A 21,589-nucleotide genomic window follows, 5' to 3' on the forward strand; every position below is an offset into this window, starting at 1 on the left:
TCCCGTAGCGCGGACCGCGGCACGCCGGGCGCGGGGACGGAGGGCGGCGTCCGCGCTCCGGGACTCGCGCGGGCCTCGCGGCGGGCCGGGCTCCCACTCGCCCCGCGCGGAGCACGGGCGCTCGAGCCGCGCCGGCGGAGACGCGCGGAGCGGCCGGCCGCGTCATGTGAGTCGGGCCCCGGGCTGAGAACAAGGACGCGTTGTTCCCCCGCCGGCCCCTGCCCCGCCGGCTCCTGCCTCCGCCAGCGGCCCCCTCCTCCCCGCCCTGCGGCTGGAGGCGGGACGGTCGCGCTCTTAACTCGCTCGGGACCGGCGCCCGAGCGCCGGGGCGGGTTCTCGGGGCGGGGTGGACGTGCTGCCCCCCGGAGCAGCCCGCGGGCAGGGAGGGCGCGCTCCGGGGAGGGCGGCGGGCGGCCGGGCGGCCCTCCCCGCAGAGCGGCGGCGCGCCCCGTCACCTACGCTCCCGGGGGTCGCCTGCGCCCTTCCACCCCTTGAACCCTGGGAGGTTGTGAAACTTGAGGGTTGGCCTGTGGCCACTGCTGAGCTCCTCCGCCCTGGAGGCGGCCAGCCCTGGTTAGAGTAAAGATTTTTTTTTCTCTTGCCTTGCCAGCTGAGAGGTCCCTTGGCGTTTCTCTCTCTCTCTTAGCCCCGAGGCTCAGGGACAAATTGTATTAACTGATGGTCTCGGAGGAACCAGTCTCTCACCAGAGGAGTCTTGTGCTTTGTTCTTTTGGTGGAAATAACTTGATTTAATGCAGACTTTGAGTTTCTTCAGGCCTCCATTACAGTAACCTCTCCAAAATGCTAGAAAAGAATGGAAAGGATAAATCTTCTCTAAGATGTTCCTTATTTCTTCACGCTGATGACAGTAACACATGAGAGAAACAAAAATTTTTATTTAAGGGAGTTTTAAATCTGGTGCAGACTTTTTCTGTTCTACTGGCAACAGAATTTCAGTTGACTGCTTCAGTCAGATGAACAATAAGACGGCGCTGTGTATAACAAAACAAGATTCAGTAGCCGAGGCTTCTATTTCAAACTGTAAGAAGATCAAAAGCATGCAGAACTTTACCTTTTTAAATTCTAAATAAGCTTAGACTTGTTTTTCCCTTTTTCAGGGCAGACTACTGGAAGTCCCAACCAAAGAAATTCTGTGATTACTGCAAGTGCTGGATAGCGGACAATAGGCCTGTATGATAATTCTACTATTAGAGATTTTGCTAATATTGCATTTATGTCAAGTGTGCCTTTTTGGTCTAAACTCAGAGTTTACAAAGCACTCTCCTATACATAGCTCTTGATTTTTCAAAACATTGAAAGATTGCTATTCTTTCATTCCTTTTAGGAAAGTTTTGAGCCACCTTCTTTTTTATCAGCCTAAATTTTATTATATATTTAGCTAAATTATTTCTCTTTGGCCCTTCAGTCATATTCAGGAAATGACATTGAGTATTCTCATCCCTGTTTATGAAACGCCTACATTTTGATGTTGTTGTTTGTAGTACTGTCATATACAAAGAGAAGTAAAAGCGAAGAGCAGTTAATATATAGAAAGAAAGGTTACTGTAGTTTATTTGCTGTAAAGATAAATATATGTAATGCAGAGCTTTATGTCTATAAATGCTTAAATTTGAAAGAACCTCTGTCATGGAATATGAAAATAACTGTTAAGCACATTATATTACTGTATGTCTTCATCTAGGTTCAACTTTTAATAAAACAAAACAAAAAGCATAATTGCTTTTTTTTACCCTTTTCATGCACATTATAATACTCTGTACATAGTACCTAAATGCTAGAGTATTTTTTTAATAAATTACGTATTCATACCTTTTACTTAGTAGAGTTGGATGCACAGAAGAATAGTAGCCCCATTTTCGCCAGTGTCATATTTCTTTGGTAGATATTTATTGACTGTTATCGGCAAGGAGTTCAGGGATATTTTTCTTTTGGACTGTTTTTTACTCTTTTTGAATAAGTGCTAAAGTTCTTGACTGTCTTGTTTGATTTAGGCCATCCTTCCAAATAAATAACACAGATAGATTTTAAAACCTGTAGGAGTCACTGACTGATAAGTCTCTTCTTGGAGGTACCCAAGCAGTTCAGTGAACTTTATGAGTATCTAGTGTGAATAATCCCTTCTAGGCTAGTCTTTCCTCTCCTTGAACTGCTAGACACACTGATTTAACCTGTACCTAGAAACAAAATTTATTTTTGAATGGCTCTTTAGTATTCTTTATATGGTATAATCAACTTTAGGAAACAATATATGATAGAGGATGAACATTTGCTTTACAAAGTCAAGCTTTTAAAGAAGAATTCACAGTAGCACGTTAGAGTAGCTCACCTAATGCTTCATGTAAAATTTGATTGACAAAACTAGTTTTGCAAAGTTTACCAAAAAATTCTTATTTCGTACAACCAGGCATTTGTAATTCGGGGAGCATTTCGGGCTGTTGTAAGTCGAGTATCACATTCACTCACCCACTTCTGTCCCCATCTATCCAGCTACCCTCATTTAGGTTACCGCTTTTATCATTTTCTTGTCTACCATTCTATCATTCTTTCTATATGCATTGTTTTTATATACCATTGTTCCTATATGCATAGAGAGATAGGTTCTTATTCCAACATCCCTAACAGCACACCGTAGGCACTATCCTGCACCATAGTTGGATTTTTTTTTTTTTAATTCAACAGTATATCTACTGCTCTCTCCACATTAACACATAGGAAGCTTCTTTGTTCTTTCTCTAGTACAGCAGTCTAATTTTGCTAGATAGTGCCACATTGTCCTGCTTAGGAGTTATTACATTTTGTACTATTACCACACTGTATTCAAGTATTTTACAATTTAAGAGAAATTTTTTAATGTCCACTTTTCTACCAATTTAGAGGAATAAGGTTTTAAGGATAATTGATTATTCTCTATGTCTCTTACCGAATGTGGCAAATAGACCAGTACAAATTCTAGAGACTTACTGGTTTTGACATTTTATGTTGAAAGGTGTCTCTTGAAGTTAAGATTTTTTTTTCCACTCCTCTTTTGGCTTCAAGTCTTGTTTGAGTCCTCGTTACAATCATATTCACTAGATTAGTCATCAAGGGTACCTTGTATTTTCTCTATTAATAAGGTCATCAGAGTTTATTTTAAGCACCAGAGGAAACCTACTCAGGGCATAATAATAATGTAGTTCAGTTATGCAGCGTCAAAATTATGTTTATCTTTTCTGCCAGTGGTTTTAGTTTTGATTTTGTTATATTTCATTCCTCTATTTATTGTTACTTTGCTGTGAACATTAATGATGCTTATGTAGTTTTCCATTGTATTTTTCTCTTTTTTTCATTCTTAAGAGTGTTGAATTTCATGAAAGAGGAAAAAATCATAAGGAAAATGTGGCAAAGAGGATCAGCGAGGTAATTTAGCTTATTTCTTTCCTTGCCAGTTTTTTTCATGTAAATATCAATCCTTTATCTAACTTTCACTTGTATATGTGTCTTACATAGATTAAACAGAAAAGCCTGGATAAGGCAAAGGAAGAAGAAAAGGCATCAAAGGAGTTTGCTGCAATGGAGGCAGCTGCCCTGAAAGCATACCAAGAGGATTTGAAAAGGCTTGGCTTAGAGTCAGGTAAAAAGCAGCCAACATGTTTTAAAAGTAACATCAGAGGTCATGCTAAGTGTATAGCATTTTATTGTTGTGAGCTTTTATTGTTTCCATAAAGAGGTTATACACTCAGGGTATACTCTTAGTGCTTTTGCTTTGCATCAAAGCCCTATTTAGACCGTGGGAGTTTGCTCATGCACCTTTGTTTTGCTTTTAAAAGCTTTGTATTTTAACACCTCCATTCACAACTATACTACCTTGGCAGCTACCTACCCCTAGCTCTGTGTTAGGTCAGTGGTTCATTTCAGAGACATTTGAGTTTTTTAGACATTCTAATTATTCAGCTGAAAGGAGCTATTCATTAAAAGATAGGCCTTGCATTATAGCCAGTCGACTTTAACCATATGGTCAAAATTGAATCGTGTTTATTTATATGGTTGAATTACAGTGAATTAGCCTTTTATGGACAAATTAACTGACTACTGCTAAAAGATAGATAATTTTTTTCTCTTTATTTTTTGATTTTTTTTAATTGAATGAATTTGACATATAACATTGTATAAATTTAAGGTATACAGTTACTTTGATGCATTTATATGTTGTAATATGTTTGCCTTTGGAGTGATATTTGTTACATGATTATAGTGCAACATTGTTGTCTATATTTATTACACTGTGGCTTATTTACTACTTGTGCAAGTTTGTATCCTCAAACGACTTCAGTCTTATTTCCCCACCCAGCATTTCCTGGTAACTACCATTTTACTTTGATTTTCAGGAGTTTGACTTTTTTAGATTACATGTATAAAAGATATCACATAGTAGTTGTTTTTCTTTGATTTAATCTCACTTAGCACAGTGTGCTTAAGGTCCATCCATGTTGTCACAAATGGCAGGATACCCTCCTTTTTCATGGCTGAGTAATATTCCATTGTGTATATATACCATTTCTTTTTTATCTGTTCACCTAGTGATGGGCATTTAGGTTGTTTCCAAAGCTCGGCTATAGCGAGTAAAACTACAATGGACACAGGAGTGCATGCGCCACTTTGAGATTCTGTTTTTCATTTCCTTTGGTTATATACCCAGAAGTAGAGTTGCTGGACTGATGATAGGTCTATATGTAATTTTTTGAGGAGCCTTCATATTGTTTACCATAGTGACTGGATCAATTTACATTCCCACCAACAGTGTATAGGAGTTCCCTTTTCACCATATCTTCGCCAGCAAGAAGGTAGATAATGTCAGGGTTTGAGAATAACTAAAAAGCATTCTTTAAATAGGATATACCTTGTCATTGAATTTAGGCTTCATGTTGAGAACTTTCTGTGAGCATTTCTTTCATGACAAATCCATTGTCCTGAATCCAGGCATATCGCAGATATCAGTTGTTGATCTTGGGAGACGGTCGACAAGGAATGGCATTCTTTACTCTCTAATAAAAATAGCTTTCAGTTAACTTTTCAGCAGAACAGTTAAGTTAATTGACATTGCCCTCATCAAAAGCAGTTGTAACCAGACTTGAATGTTTTCCATGATATTATTAGTTAAAATGGGAGAGATGTTACTTCCATAAGAATAAAGCTGTGTGTTCATTCTAAGTGGGGAAAGGGTGTAGGTACTCCTGTAGAATTAAATAAGAATAGTTGAAAACTTATCAATTACATAGATTGGGGGATTTCATTATGCTCCCCTTCGAGCAAATTTTAGCATTTTATATTTAAATGGCTTTTTCCTATTAAATATTTTTATAACTTTGTTTTCCTGAATAGGATATATATTCGTTTAGAAGGTACAACAATACAGTGCAAAGAAAAGAGTTTTTAAAAAACTGCTTTTAAGATTCCTACAGATACCTTTACAATTTTTTAAATAAAATACGCATTGTGTGCTGTGGTCTGTTTGCAGATTGTTTTTTCCTCAGTGGTATGTTAAATACATCTTTTCTTTTAAACAATTTAGGATATACATCATTTTTAGTGGCTACAGAGTGGTTAGAAGCAAAGGTTTGGAGTCAACCAGAATTGCATCTTGCTAGCTATACAACTTTCGATTTTTCCTAAAATTAAGTCATATAATGGTATAAATTCCTTTTTACAATGACCACTTTTGTAACAAATGTTTTAAAAAAGGGTATAAAACATAATAAAAAAGGAACGGGATTAAGAAGTACAAATTGGTAGTTATAAAATCGTCATGGAGATGTAAAGTATAGCATATGGAATATAATATTGTAAATACCGTGTGATATCAGATGAATACTAGGTTTCTCTGAGTGATCACTTCATAAGTTATATATATGTATAATCACTCTGTTGTACACCTGAAACTAATATAATTTGTATATCAACTATAATTTGAAAAATAAATTATTTTTTTAAATGCCGTAAAAATGCCAAAATTTATTTAACTAATTTCTTTCAGGTTATTTAGGTTGCTAAGAGTTTTTCACTATTAGAATGCTACAGTGAGCATCATTACGTATGCATGTTTTTCTCTCTTGTTCAATTTTTAGGATGAGATTGCAGAATTAAAGTCTGAATATATTTTATATATTGATAGTTAATACCAAGATGTCTCCAGAAATGTCTCCATAGATACACACTTTTGCTAGAAATAAAATCAATTTATTAATTGGTGCTGGGAACAACTGGCTAATAATCCTTTGGTGGAAAAAGTAAAGCCCTAAAAACTATTTTTTCACACCCATGAATCAAACTGACTAACACTGGATTTGGTCATTCTTTTCAGTACTTATTGATCTAGTGCAAAAAAAAATAATTATTTGCATTTCTTCGAATATCAGTGGAGGTAAATGTTAATTTTCTGAATTACCTTTGCCCATTTTTGTTAAAATGTTAGATTTGTAAGGGATCTTTGTCAGGAACATTAACCCTGTCATTTGTTATAAATATTCGTCATTCGTTTTTCTTGTATATGTGTTTTCCATTCTTATTTTTGCTATATGGAATATTTGAATTTTTATATAGTCAAATTTAATATCATCTTACTTTGTATCTGTGTAAATATCTTTGATCTGGAATTTATATTGGTGTAAAAACATGGAAGAGACCAGGGAGTGGGAAATAGCTTTACTTTTTTCCAGGTAATTAACCAGTTAGTCCAATGTCGTTTATTGAATGATCACTTGTCTAATAAGAATCTGCAGTTGGATCTCTTTCTGTACTGTTCTGTTTTAATCATTTCTTTGCTTATACCTGGACCGGTTTTACATTGTTGGTCTTTTTTACAATAGTTTTAGAATGAGTTTTAATACCCAGTAGGATTAGATTCCCTTGGTCACTTTTTAAAAATGCTCCTAGATATTTGTGCATGTTTAGTTTTCCAAATGAGCTTTACAATAACGTGTCACATTCCCAAAAGAATCTTGTCACACTTTTGCTTTGGAATAACGTTATTAATGTTTTATTCCCGGGGGGTGGGGGGGTGGATTTAGATTGTCTACTTTACCCTTCTCTCATCTTTTCTGTAGAAATTACAGAGCCTGCCACATCACCAGTAACCAGCACTGTCCCACCCACAACCACCTCTGGATCAAATCAGAAAGAAAAAAAGAAAAAAAAAAAAGACCCTTCAAAGGGCAGATGGGTAGAAGGCATAACCTCTGAGGGTCACCATTACTATTATGATCTCATCACAGGAGGTAAGTCAATTAGGCAGAAAACTGTAGACAGTGATAACTGACTGTTATGTCTTTGGACTTTCAGTTAATACTGGAATATTTAAACAGTGGAAGAGTATATACCTTTACATTTTTGCCACAATGGTAAAAAAATTATATGACCTTTAAAATGGTGCCCTTCACATAGTGACTCAGTGTCATACTCAGTTAAAGCCTTAGTAGTAGGCTTCTTACAAATAAACTAAAGCTTTATATTTTCTCAGTAAAACCTTCGCAACTGTGAACGACATGTAAATAAAAGCATTTAAAATGGAATGAAGGCATTTCAGATCCACTTCACAATTGCAGGGCTTCTTGAAATAAAACATTCTGTGGAAGAGATTTCCTGTTCAAAAGCATATTGGGAACCATGAGTTCTTTTTTGCGTAGCTGTCTTGATTGACCTAGTAAAGTACCCCCCTTCCTATTAATGTTTTGGATATTGATTTCTAATAAAATACAAAATGGTGTTTCTTAATAAGAATATCAAAAACATCTTGTTTTCCTTTATTAAATGTATTTGGGATTTTCCATATAAATTCTAAGATAAATAAATGCATTTATTATATATTTATGTAGCATCTTACTCTCCAGAAATAGAAAGTTTAGTATCAGAAACAAACAACTATATACAAGGAGGAATTTTGAAGAGCTATCATAAAATAGAGATGTAATTAAAATTATATGGGAACTCAAAATAATGAGGAATTAACCGTGATTATGTGGATCTTAGAGCTTATCACAGAAATTACTTTCGAGCTGATCTGTAAGTTAAAATGAGGACACTCGGAATGATGGCATTTTACCATTTGTATTCCTAGCACCTAACACCATGCCTGGGGTGGTGCAGACACTCCATAGGCGTTTCTTTTGAAAAGAACTGCAGTGGGTCGTTATGAGGTTCTCCAGACAGGGAGAACGCTGTGACTCAAAAAAAGCTTTGAAAGCTTGGGAAATAGAGAGTGGAAGTAAAGCATAAGGTTCTCTGAAGATGACATGGCAGAAGAAAGGCTTGGAGAATAGATTGGGACCATGTCATGGAGGGCTGAGAGAATAGAATGATGGTGCCAGCTCCTGAGATATGAAGTGCAGAAACAGAGTAAGCTTAAGTGAGACAGTGATGAATTCAGTTTTGGGTAGGTAGCGGTTGAGATACCTATAGGCCATTCATGTGGCAATTTTCAATAGGTAATTGATGGTTAGAGTTGGGAATTAGGGAGATAAATTGAGTCTAGGAATGTAAATAATATGTTAACTTTCAGGAGTACTTGAGATCACAAAGAAAAAGGAGCGAGTGAGAAGTACATATATTAAAGGAATGAATAAAAGAAAAGCCAAAAAAAAAAAAAAAAGCTAAGAATGGTCAGGAAGGCAGGAAATTAATCATAGAGTTAATCATGAAGAAAACCTTGGGGTCCAAGTGTTATTGTAATTATTATGATCTTTAGAATCACAGTCGGTTTCAGACTACATAGAAATAGTAATAGTCACTCACTGAATCACTGAGTTTGCACTGAGCTTCCAGTAAGTGCACGTAATGGTTTACAGTGAACCATATATGATTATATGCTAGAGATTATAATTATGTCTTCAAATTTACATAGAAGTTATTTATGTCTTCCTTCTAGTGCTATTGCTTGTTTCCTTTGTTCACTATCCTGCTTTCTCAACAACACTTCATTTTAATTCCTGCAAACTTTTATCTTATTCTTCCCTTGAGTCATTCATTCCATCTCTCCTCTACCCCACCCCAAGATGTCAAAAGGCTATCTCATTCCTTCCAAATTTTTCAAGCCTACATTCCGTGAAGTCTTTAAGAGATGCCCTATCTGGCTCTAATAATTCCTGTGGAAATACCAGTAACTTCTAGTCCTTTATTCTGTCCGTCCTTCTGTTAGGTAGCAGTCGTGTGCTCTTGTGTGCAGTACTACCGGGATGTATGTTGGTCCTTTTTATTTTTCAATTATGTTTATAACTGTAGATCTGTAGTGTTCAGTACACACTGAATACCTTGTAAATTTTTGCCAAATTAAATTTTTTGGAAAGTTTTGTTTTTTTTTTTTTTAGCAAAAATATTTTATAAATGCAATATATTTTGCTTTAAGCATCTCAGTGGGAGAAACCTGAAGGATTTCAAGGAAACTTAAAAAAGGTAACTGAAGTACATTAATAGTATCTTTGCTTCTGTCCTTAAAGTGATTGGCTCTTGGGATTTTTATAGAGTATTGTTAAGCAAATTTACTTCCAAATAAGCTCCTCCCCCACCACCAGCAGATACTTTGTTCCTTTATCTCTATAATCCTTTTATTAGAAGGCTGGGTGGAAGTTGAAAGTGGTTTCTACCCAAAACTCCATGCAGGGCAAATATTATTAGTCATCATTCACATGTCCCTGTCCATCTGAGAATTATTCCTGGCTTTCAGCAGTGAGACATTCTCCTGGAAAGCTGGCCTGTGATTAATACAAACCAAGCTTCCTGGGCCAGGAGCAGTACCACCAGTCCTAACTCAGGTGTCCAGAGGAAGGGGAAGGGTCTCTAACCCTGTCTTAGTTACCTAATACGTAACCTCATCGTTATCTGCAGTTTATGCTGGTTGTTTCCTCCCCTTTAGACAGCAGCAAAGGCCATTTGGGTAGAAGGTTTAAGTGAAGACGGCTATACCTATTATTATAATACAGAAACAGGAGGTAGGTCCTTCGATTAACTATCTAAAATTGTACCTGAAACTGCTTATTAGCCTGCTGATGCATCACCTGAACTAGAGAATTTTCATACATACAGTGATAAACATTTTATAGCAAGTGTGTATTACCCTTTATAATTAAAAATATTAATATAATGGAAAAGCAAGAAGGATACCTATATATAATATACTGCACTATGCAATGTTATTCTCAACTGATACTGCATGCACAAATTTTAAAGAGTTCTTTTTACTATGTCTGCTATTACCGATTGTTATCATGATTATTTTAGAAATACAATCATTACCTTAGAAGGTACCTTGGAAAGCACCTAGTTCAACTTGTCGTTTCTTGAAAAAAAGCCGATGCTATTTTAGCAGTGGCTGAGATTGTCAAATTTTCACTTTTACTAATTTAATAATGTTTCAGTTACATAAATATTTATTTATAAAGCATGCATAATTATTGTTACCTAATTATCTGTTTTTCAGATTAAGATTTTATCTAATTTAATTTCATAAAACTGGTTTTAAGGTAATTTTTACTTGGTTTCTTCTGCAGTTAAACCAAAATAGCTATAGTACTTGTGTAACTTAAGTGAGATTTTTTTTTTTTGCCGTTGCATTTTTTAATTCATACTACCCAAAACACTCCACATGGCATTACATGTTTTAGGTGGAAAAAGCCCTTTTAACCGGTAGGTAAGATACCTTGTTTTCCTAATGATAGCAGTGGTCGTCTTAGTTACATTGAGGTACTGAATCATAAACACTGAGTTAATATATAATGTAGCTCTAGAGTTAGAATTGAGCTCAGCACACAGCTTCCTTCCTTACCTTCATGATTGTGGGCAAGTCACTGAGCCTGTAGTTGCTCTTCGGTAAAATAGAGACGATCATGTACTCGGAGGACATGAGAGTCAGGTGTCTACGAAGTTCTCAGAACAGTGCCTGGTACATATTAGACACTTAACAACTTATTTATTTCCTGAGAATTCTTTTGTGTGAAACAGACAACGAAAAGTAGTGTTTTTCATTAGCACTGGCCAGTATCCTGTATTAATAAGGGACTGTACGTACTGATTTGTCCTCAGTTTTCGGTTTATGTCCAGACCACTGTAATTATTAAAAGACCCCCCTTTCACTCTAAACACTGTTCCAGTTGGACAATACATATTTGAGTCTCTTTCCCTTTTATTAAACTAAAAATAGATAATAACTGAAAAATAATTAGAAATGCCATCATTTCACTAAAAGCCCAAGAAACCACTGGGTGGCAGTAGAGTTCAAGCAAGATTTTTTTTTCCTTACTATAAAAATGACATACATTACATTTCATTCACATTTTTACAATATGATTTCACTGTATGAGGATCCCAGGAAATTTTTGTGCTAAATAAACCCCCAGGAAATCTGATGTGTGCTCACTATTACATATATTTCCTGAAATTGGTGTCAGTTAAATCATGAGAGTCCGTAGAAAATATTGCCCAGTTCTTAGGTCTTTTTCCATCGAGGCTGTAGTTGATGCATCTAGTGAATTCAGATTGTTTGAAATCAATTTCAGAAAGATACAAGAGCTTATAGAAGTCTTACTATCTTGATCAAGGATGGTATGAAATAGATGCAATGTTGTCATTTAAAATAAGTGACAGGAAACGTTATGTTGGGAATTACTTCTGAATTGAATTGGTAACCAAATAACATGACTGTTAAAATGTGTCGAATAGAATCCAGATGGGAAAAACCTGATGATTTCATTCCATACTCTGGCAATCTGAGTTCTAGTAAAGTCAACGAAAAGGCACTTGGCACCGTAGAAGAGTCCAAGTCATCAGACTCGCATAGCGGCTCTGATGGGGAACAGAAAGCCGAAAAAGGAGAGGTCTCCACACAAACACCAAAGCTAAAAATAAAGTTTAAGGTAGGTTCTTGATTTACTCTTTACAAAAGTTTATCAATTTATAAAAAACTGTACAGACTTCAGTTTTCTGGTAGAAGACAGACATAAAACCAAGACACGTATTTTGGCAACTGGATAAATAGATATACCATTTATTGATATCTGTTTCATAGCAAGACAGTAAATTCATTTTTAGACCTGAGTTTGAGATACATCTGTAACATTTAGAGAGCTGTCTGACCATGCAAGTCAGAATGTCTAGGCTGCAGATGCTAATTTGAGTATCATCAGCTTTCTGTTAGTAATTTAAATCTCAGAATGGGCATGGGAACCTAGGAAAATGACCTTGGGGAACATTAAACATTTAAGTAGCAGACAGAGGAGGCCATAAGGTAGAATGAGGAAAGAGTGATTAGAAAGGTGTACAAAGAAGCAGAAGAACTTAATATTCCAGAAGCCAAAGGAATAGCATTAGGATTAATTGGGCCTAGAAAAGAAAAATGTCCATTGAATATTTCAGTAATGAGGTCCCCAAGTCCTTTCCAGCAGTCTAACCAGGGTATTGAGTGGCAGAACTCAGATTACAGGGGGATGAGAAGTGGCTCAGTATGTGGTATATGTGTTTGGATATGAAACGAAGGTAGAAATCAGATGGTAGGATGGTGGCTACCTATTGCCTCTTAATCATGAGAGATTCGTGGTAGTATTTCCTTTGAGAGGGCCACAGAGGAGGTAGAAAAGCAATACCGACAAGGGAAGGTGGATAGGTTGGTCTGGAACAAGGAATAAATTCATTTTCTATAAGAAGTTTTCCATTTTCTATAAGGAGATATGACTAGGGATGAGTTGGCATCAGGGAGGAAATCGAAAGGGTCATACGTTTTAGCCTCAGCGTCCTCATTCATAAAGAAATCAAAATTGCTTGCTGAGAGTGAGGAGCTTCGGGGGGCTTGACGACATTGGTGAATTGAAATCAGCACTGCCCTGGGGTGGGAGTAGAAATGAGCCAGGAGGATTGACGGGTGCTGCCGAGGGCCCAGCCATGGTGCGAAAGTAAAAACAGATGTGTATGTCGGATTGCTAGTCCTGCTTTTGTGACCTTTCCAGGAACACTCAGGAGCCCAGGTGCCAAAGCATACAGGACACACGGCATTGATCCCTGGTTGAGGGTGCCGGCCTGAGCGGTGAAGGAATATCAGGGGTGCTGGAGAGAGGCCACTTTGAGGCCACAGCTAGGATCTTGTCACTGCCTGGATTTTCTGTACCTACACCATAAGTCTCAGTGGAACTGAGGGTGAGGGATGTATCCAGTTTGTAGAGGAGCAGCAGCAAAGGTCTTATAGTGGTAACCGTCTCACAATGTCAAGTTTAGGTAACCCAGCATCCATCCTGGGACAGATACTGATTGCAAGCAAACAAAATACTACAAAATACAGATGAGCAAGGACAAATTATAATCTTAGCATTAGGTAACTAAATACAGGCATACCTCGTTTTATCGCGCTTTGCTTTCTCGCACTTCACGGATGTTTTGTGCTTTAAAACTTGAAGACCCCCCGACCCCCGCCACCACCACCACCACAGCAGTAGTCTGGAACTGAACCTGCAGTACCCCCGAGTCTGCCTGGATAGTGAAGACCAGACTCGGCGGCTTGGAAGCTCACAGAGCTGAAGCCAGGGAATTTTCAAGCTCTAGGGTGACGCGTTTGAATAGAGAGAACACGGTGCCAGAGTCGCCGCATTCATTGGTGAATGTGGAGTAGTGGCCAGAGGTCATTAGAGCACGTGAGGAGGGACAGCAGAGAACTGTACAGAAGGTAGTGGTAGAGCCGCCCAGGAGAAGGCATTTATTGCACAAGGATCTAAGTGAAAAGTGCGATGGCCTTAGTAAACACGTTTGATTTTTAAAGAAGCGATGGCCTGGCAGCGATCGAGATCTGCTGCCTCCTAGTCCTGCGACACCAGCAGCACGAGAGAGCGAGTTAACGTTCGTGCAGAGCACGGCAAGCCAACGGTGTCCCAGGACTGCCACCCGCGGTTGCAAAGTTTGCGAAGAGGCAGAAATCTAGTGCGTGGTCCACTTGCTGAACTGGGTCACAGGGCTCGTTATCCCAGAAGAGGGGGGCCGCAAAAGCACCAACCCTAGCCAGGGACTCTGTGGGCGCTTCGGCCTCTTGTGTGTCTTTCTCATTCCGTGTAGCTTTCGGTCAGACAGGCCACTAACATTCTGGTGATGTGCTCGATGTGAAGATGGCTTTCAGTTAAGACTAACAGGTTGAGGAAGTTGTTCAGATAAAGGGTTCAGAAGGGTCCAGTGACATGGCATGACATTCAAAAGGAGCGTAGTACAAAGGAAGGTCACCGTTGAGTATGTAAGTAAGGAGAGAAGGCAGGAAAGAGAAGAGAGATAAAAAAGGCCAGCACATGTCTTTAATTGTAGAACATTATTTTAAAAAGCAGCCTTGACCATGGGATGTTAACATTTTAGGTGTAATGAAAAACCTAATCAGGCACTGAAATTTTTTAATGTACATTTGTTGCGTTATGTGCAAATTTAAACTAGTGAGTTAATGTATCGTAATCTATAAATCAATAACGAGACTATGTTAAATTTTGTTTCTGTCTTGGTAGTGTCTTATTTCTTGACTTTGAATTTTCAGGAAAAAACTAAAAATAGTGATAAAGGAACTGAACCAGAAAAACAGAAAAAAAAAAATATCCAAGAAGAGAAATCATCAGGTCCAAAGGAAGAAAAACCCAAAGCTCATAAAAAAACAAACCCCTATGGAGAATGGCAAGAAATTAAACAGGAAGTTGAGTCTCAGTAAGTACCTGCAATGGAATCCCGCTGCTGCTCCAACTTTGTATACCCCAGCACTCCCGTAAATTGCAGTGACTACTTTGAAGGATAAGGCGCTCACTAAAAGTGTAGCTCATTTCTTTTATTTCTGGAGTGGTTTTATTTTTTCTAAGATTCTAAAATGTGAGTTGATGATTTTTTAAAAGTAAGCTATTATTATTTTCATTTGTACTTAAAGATGACATTTCTGTTGACCACACATGTACACACTAACTCGCATTTTGTGCGCATGACATTCTCACACTCACCATCACTGTGTCAGAAACGAATATCTGCATGGTCCGTAAACGCCGCATGTGCTACATCTAAAAGCAAGAAGAAAGCTCTTGTTACTGTCTTGGAAATGGCTTATGAGCCTGGTTTTTAAGCCAGTTTCAAAAATCAGAGCAGTTTTATCAATTAAACAAGGTCATGGTAAGATGTTACCTGCTTTATATTATTAATTAGCTTGTGTGTTCAAATCTGTTATTGTTTTAGGAGGATTTACACAAACAGGAAGATGCCAGCTCCACAAATTAGTGCTGCTTAAGTGCTGAAAAAATATTTGAGTGGGGGGAAAAATGTATTTACATGAGTTAAGCAGTTATTCTCTGAAACATTAATGCTTTGAAATGGTAATGTAAGATGACTACTCTGTCGATACTTGTTTTAAATTTATTTATGGTGATATTGGTTAACGAAATCCAAAAGTTTCAACTGTACACTTTCACAGTGAGGCATATGTATTTACACTGTGTGTTCACCTCCCACAGTTGGATTTCTTTCTGTCACCACGTATTTGACCCCCTTTACCCCGTCTACCTCCCCCTACCCCCATCCCTTACTCTCTGGTAACCACTAGGCTATAGTCCATGAGTCTCTGTTTGTCTTGTTCATTTTCAATACTTTTATAATGAAAGTATTTATTGTTAAAACGAAACTTTAAGGAATAGCTCATTTTTTCACAAGAGAGTATTGCAAGTTTTGGACAGCTTTATGCACTGTTCTAATTAGAATTGATTCCCTAGGGATAACACTGTAAAATAGCTTAGAACTGCTATTAAAATATTAACTATTATTATGAAATGTTCAATGTTACTTAACAGAATATTAGGAAATATGTATGTAATGTGACATGGTGCCAAGCACTGTGATAATTATTTTGACTATATACATTGAAGTTTCAGAAATAATAAGACATTACTTCAGCCCTAACTGATTTCTTAAATCACTTACTCTAGGAAAGTGGTCCTACTATACCAATATCTCCATTACTTCAAAGTTGAGGTTTTTCAAATTTTGATTATTTTTTCCTTGTAAAGCCATTCTTGTTCAATTTTAACCACTCAGCCAGTTTAATATGTGATGGATTGCATCTGACTGCCTAAGTAGATTAGCCTGATTTTTTAAGGGCTTTTTCCTCTAAAAATAAGTTATATATGTTCATTGTTGAAAATTTTTGAAAATGAAGACAAGCATAATAACTCATTCAGTTACCCATAGATAATACTAACATTTTAAAGTATTTTCCCCAATTTTTCTTACTTAGCATTATGTTATCAGTTATCAATATCCTATTTTAACTTTTGTGTTATTTTTAACTGCTGTATAATGTTTAATCATTTAGACGTGCATTGATTTTACTCAACTATTCATTCCTTTTCTGTTCACATTTAGGCTATTCCTGCACTTTCTGCTCGTGTAACTAACTCATCAGGGATGTTAGGCCACGGTATTCTTTGCTCGCATTGTCCCTAGCGGGCTTCGCTGTCAGGGTCACACCGGCTCCTGTATCGAGTTTGGGAGCTTTCCCTTGCCCAGTTTTCTGGAGGCGTTGGAGGGGAACTGGCGTTAATGCTTTAACTGTTCGGTAGACTTCACCAGTGCAGCCCTCTGGCCCGCAGCTTTCATGTGTTGGGAGGTTTTTGACGACCGGTACAGTATCCTTAGTTCTTACTGTTATGTTCAGATTTTCTGTTTCATCATTACTCAGTTTTGGTAGGCTGCATGTTTCTAGGAATGTTTTCACTTTTTCTAGGTTATCCAATTTGTTGGCATAGAAGTCTTTTATTATTTGTATTTCAGTGGTATCAGTTGTAATGTCTCTCTTCATTTCTGATTTTATTTGAGTCTTTTTTTTTTTTAGTCTAGCTAAAGGTTTGTCAGTTTTTCCTTTCAGTAAATCAGCTCTTCAGTTTTTTAATCTTTTCTATTGTTCCGTTGGTCTCTTTTATTGATTTCTGCTCTGATCTTTGTAATTTCCTTCCTTATGATAACTTTCAGCTTAGTTTGTTCTTTTTCTAGTTAGGTATAAAGTTAGGTTGCTTGAGATCTTTTTTAAAATGCCAATAAACTTCTCTCTTAGAACCACTTTTGCAGTATCCTGTAGGTTTTGATATATCGTATTTCCATTTTCTTTTTTTTTTTCATTCAATCTTTTGATTTTCATCTGGTTTTCTCTTTAAATCACTAATTGTTCAGATATGTGTTAATTTCCACATATAATATGTGAAATTTCCAGCTTTCCTCCTGTTACTGATTTCTACTTTCTTACCATAATGGTTAAAAAGATATTTACTGTGATTTCAATCTTCTTGAATTTGCTTCGTGACCTATCATATGATCAGTCTCTCCTGGAGAATGTTCCACATGTGCTGAAGAATATGTGTTCTGCTTTTGGATGGAATGTTCTGTATATATCTGTTAGGACCTTTTGATATTCAGTATATCCCAAGTGCAAAGTTTCTTTGTTGATTTTCTATTGGACGATCTGTCCAGTGTTGAGGGTGGTTTATTGAAGTCCCCTACTATTATCGTATTGTCTGTTTCTCCTTTTGGATCTGTACTATTTTCTTAAAATGTCTAGGTGCTCCGATGTTGGGTTCACACATATTACACTTGTTCTGTCGTCTTCATGACCCCTTCATCATTATAAAATGACCTCCGCCTCTCGTTTCTTGGTCTGTTCTGTGTGATGTAAGTATAGTTCCCCTGCTCTCTTTCGGTTTCCACTTGTGTGAAATGTCCTTTTCCGTCCCTTCACTTAGAGCCTGTGTGTGTCCTTGAATCTGGAGGGAGTCTCTGCATAGGCAGCATTTATCTGGTTCTTATTTTTTTATCCATCCAGTCACTGTGCCTTTTGATTGGAGATTCAGTCCATTTGCATTTAGAGTAACCTATGCAAGGACTTACTGATGCCGCCTCATTGTTTTCTGATTGTTTTGTCCTTCTCTATTGCTGCCTTCCTTTGTGAATTGATGACTATGCACAGCTGTCTGCTGATTCACTCTTGTGACTCTGTTTTAGGTGTTTGTTTTGTGGTTACCGTGATGCTTACATAAAACATCTTACATATATATATGTATAACCATCTGTTTTACACTGATAACATTAATCACATACAAAAAGTATCCTTTTACTCACCCCCTTTTATGTTTTTGACGTCACAATTTACATCATCAGATATTATGTGTCCATTAACAAATTGTCTTGCAATTCTTAATTTTAATGCATTTGTCTTTTAACGTTTATACTAAAATAGTTAACACCACCCTAATATTTTTGTATTCTGAATCTGACTATATGCTTACCTTTACCTTTATTTTTGTTTGTTTGTTTGTTTTTGGTATATTTTTATATTACTTCTTAGGAACCTTCCGTTTAGGATTTCTCTAAAGGCAGTGTTAGTGGCGATGAATCCTCTCAGCTTTTTTTTCTTAGGGAAAGTTTTTCTCCTCTGGACTAGTCAGCAGGATTCTTATGCTAACCGTGTGGATGGCCGAAGGGCCAGCTCCTCAGAAAGCAGGCTCTGGGCAGATAGCCGCACGGAGCCTCCTGCTCTCGACATTGAGACTCCCCGGTTTTCATCTTGTGCTGTGTAGGCCCCTGGAGTCTTGTCAGGCCATGGCAGAGTCAGTTTCCATAAACATCTCACTTATCCACCGAATAACTTGAACTGCTAACCACATGTAAGCACAAGCATTTCCGTCAATGAGACACGCTTGGTACAACAGGAATGAAAGGATAGATGGGATTTCCTGATGTGCCCGCCTAAATAAGTGCTCAGTATCTTCATGTTAGAAAATAAGTATTTTGTAATAGCTCCCCACTCCAAAATGACCAACTTCTAACTTCTCACTGTTTTCAGAGAGACGATCTTAGAGATATGGTATACCCACCATTTATGTGAAAATGCGTCTTAGTCAAGTAATGGTTTTATTTTTACTTTCTATTCCAGTGAGGAGGTAGACTTGGAACTTCCAAGCCCTGAAAATGAATATGTATCGACTTCAGAAGCTGAAGCTGGGGAACCCAAAGTAGTTTTTAAAGAAAAAACAGTCACTTCACTTGGAGTCATGGCAGATGGAGTGGCCCCAGTCTTCAAAAAGAGAAGAATTGAAAATGGAAAATCTAGAAATTTAAGACAACGGGGTGATGACCAGTAACTGTAACAGAGCTTTTTATCCCTGCTTTTTGGACAGAATAGAGACTCTGCATCTTAAAAAGCTTCTTTGTTATTTCTAAATACTTTAAGCTAAAAATTTACATTTATTCTAAATGTATTTTATGTGAATTTAAAATAAATCTTTTCATGTGAAATTTATTTTTGTTCCTAAAATGGAAGCCTACCACATTGCATTGTAATACAGTGTATTATGTTCAGTGTCTAAAAAATGCTAATTATGTCATAAGATGCTATGTATCTGTTATTTAAAACATGGAAAAGCAAGGCCTTTATTCCGTTCTTGCTCGTATGAACATACCTTCACTGAAAATGCATTACTTTTGCACACTGATATTAACTGTTATCCAAGACATGAGAACCAGACCACATAGAAGATTCGCAGCCCAGTGATGACTCAGTTCTGAGGATCCTGTCGGAAGGCTTATGTAGAAAGTGTATGCGTATTAGCTTATGCCACTCAACTTAAGGTCAAGGGCCAAGAATAAGGACTGCAGCTCAGGTGTTTCAAATGCAGTGGTCAATATAAAGTGCAAATTGGATCAAAGGTAGAAGTATGTGCCGAGTTCACTTTGAAGCAACAGCCATTGTTTAAGCATCTTTCCTTTCAGCTAGGCGTTATGCTAGGAGCTGGGGATACAGAGAGAAATAACATGTAACCCTAGTCGTGACTTCACGTTCTAGCATAGTCCTTTTTCCCTCAGTCTGCACTCCATTAGCAGCCATATATGTACTGGGAAATCTTTTTAAGGTGTATTTAAAGCAATGTAGATGAAGGCTTAAACAAGAATAGTAAGGTCTCTAGCTTCAGCAAAAGTTTCTAGAGTTCCCTTAAATTAGAAATTCCCTATTTTCCGGTTAAATCTCTTTAAAAGTAGCATTTTCTTATTTAATCTATTTGAAGTAGATACCTTCCCTTTATTACTCCAGATTCTTTAAATTATATTTTTTATAAATTGTACAAAATATTTAACATTTAGTAGTAAATATTTGTCTTTTTAAGGTTGCTAGTGTACATGTAAGAAACTGACAGCTTATTAAAAACTATGAAAGAGTAAATATTTGGGGTTTTTTTTAAATACCGATCAGAATCTAAATACCGATCAGAAGCAACTTAGCAAGCATTGGTGAGATAATATTTGGAGATTTGTGTTTACATTGTTCAATTTACTTATTTAGGTATTTCATGAATATATAGCATTATGAAGTGTTTATATATAGCCCTCTTGTCATCTAGCTAAGCGATGCATTTTGTTGCTTGACTGTCCTCAATTGGAAAAGATGGTAAGACTATAAATGGAATGCTGCTCTATTTTACCTACATGCAGCTTATACAAAATATACAATTGAAGACATTTTTAAAACCACACTTCATCATGTCGTGTTTCTCTTTGATGCACTCTTTATTACTTTTGTAGTAAGAGAATTCTTAGAATTTGAAGGTGAATCTCCTTAAATAGTACTTTTGTTTTTGCTTTGAAAGAATAAGAAAACCTATCAACTTACTTAGATTTTTTCCAGAAGTTAAATATTTGATACGATTATTTCTATCATTACCTTCCTATTATTTTATATATACTTGTATATGTGTACAAGTGGGAGATTATAAAAGATTATATTTTTATTATAAAAATTCAAATAATAGAGAAAGAAAGAATATGGTCCCAATAATTTCTGACCCCTCCCCTAGGACCACTGTGGGGTGTTTTTCCCGAAGCACGTTAACCCTGTGAGTATATGTGGTAACCATTATGACACTTGGATGAAATACGCAGAAGAGCACGATCCAAACAGCCAAAAGTGATACGGGTTTTCCAATGCAGTTTAAATTCTGAAAACTACCGAGGGAAACAACCCTAACTGATTTTTAAGTATTGAAAAACCATAATAATTAAAAATAGTGTGGTGTTGATCACGTCTAGGCATATACCAGAGTTTGTTTCTGGTTGTCCCCGTGACAGTACCACACCACATTTTTGTGTTTTTGCAGTATATTTTAACATCTGATAAAGCAGATACTACCTTTCTGTTTCAAAATGTTCGTATCCATTCATGATTTCAAGTAACATTTTGTCAAATTACCACCTCTGCCTTCCCTCAAAAAACTTACTTCGTACCATACCTACAGAATTGGTAAATAATGCCATGTTTCTGACATTGATCATTCTCATTTATCAACATTTCTATTTAGTCAGTTCTTTTCTGTCTCGCTGAAGTGTTGTAGTTTTCTCCCTATGGGTCCCACACATTTCTTGAAATGTAAACTTACTGAAGGCTTTGTCTGTCATTGTTCACAGATCGTAAGTACAGGGCACATTGTAAGCACTTAATATTTGTTGTTTAGTGAATGAATCAGGAAAAATAAGCAAAGAAGGAAATACAGATAAAACTATAACTGGAAGTCACTTTTCA

At 37.1% G+C, this 21,589-nt stretch overlaps 1 protein-coding gene across 2 annotated transcripts; it reads left to right on the forward strand.

The window, feature by feature from the left end:
- Nucleotides 1-15: 15 nt before the first annotated feature.
- On the forward strand, nt 16-20,546 carry WBP4 (WW domain binding protein 4). Of its 2 annotated transcripts, XM_016158169.2 has the most exons (10): nt 17-166; nt 1,119-1,191; nt 3,355-3,417; nt 3,508-3,631; nt 7,101-7,271; nt 9,395-9,441; nt 9,902-9,977; nt 11,704-11,897; nt 14,537-14,700; nt 18,953-20,546. In XM_016158169.2, coding segments are annotated over exons 1-10 (1,122 nt in total). In that variant the 5' UTR covers nt 17-164; the 3' UTR covers nt 19,161-20,546. The 2 variants fall into 2 exon arrangements, with proteins under 2 accessions (XP_036084806.1, XP_016013655.2); XM_036228913.1 differs by lacking the exons at nt 9,395-9,441; nt 9,902-9,977 and having other exon boundaries at nt 16-166.
- The last annotated feature ends 1,043 nt before the right edge of the window (nt 20,547-21,589 follow it).

This window comes from Rousettus aegyptiacus, unplaced genomic scaffold (assembly GCF_014176215.1).
Source record: "Rousettus aegyptiacus isolate mRouAeg1 unplaced genomic scaffold, mRouAeg1.p scaffold_m13_p_11, whole genome shotgun sequence".
NCBI classification, from domain to species: Eukaryota; Metazoa; Chordata; class Mammalia; order Chiroptera; family Pteropodidae; genus Rousettus; species Rousettus aegyptiacus.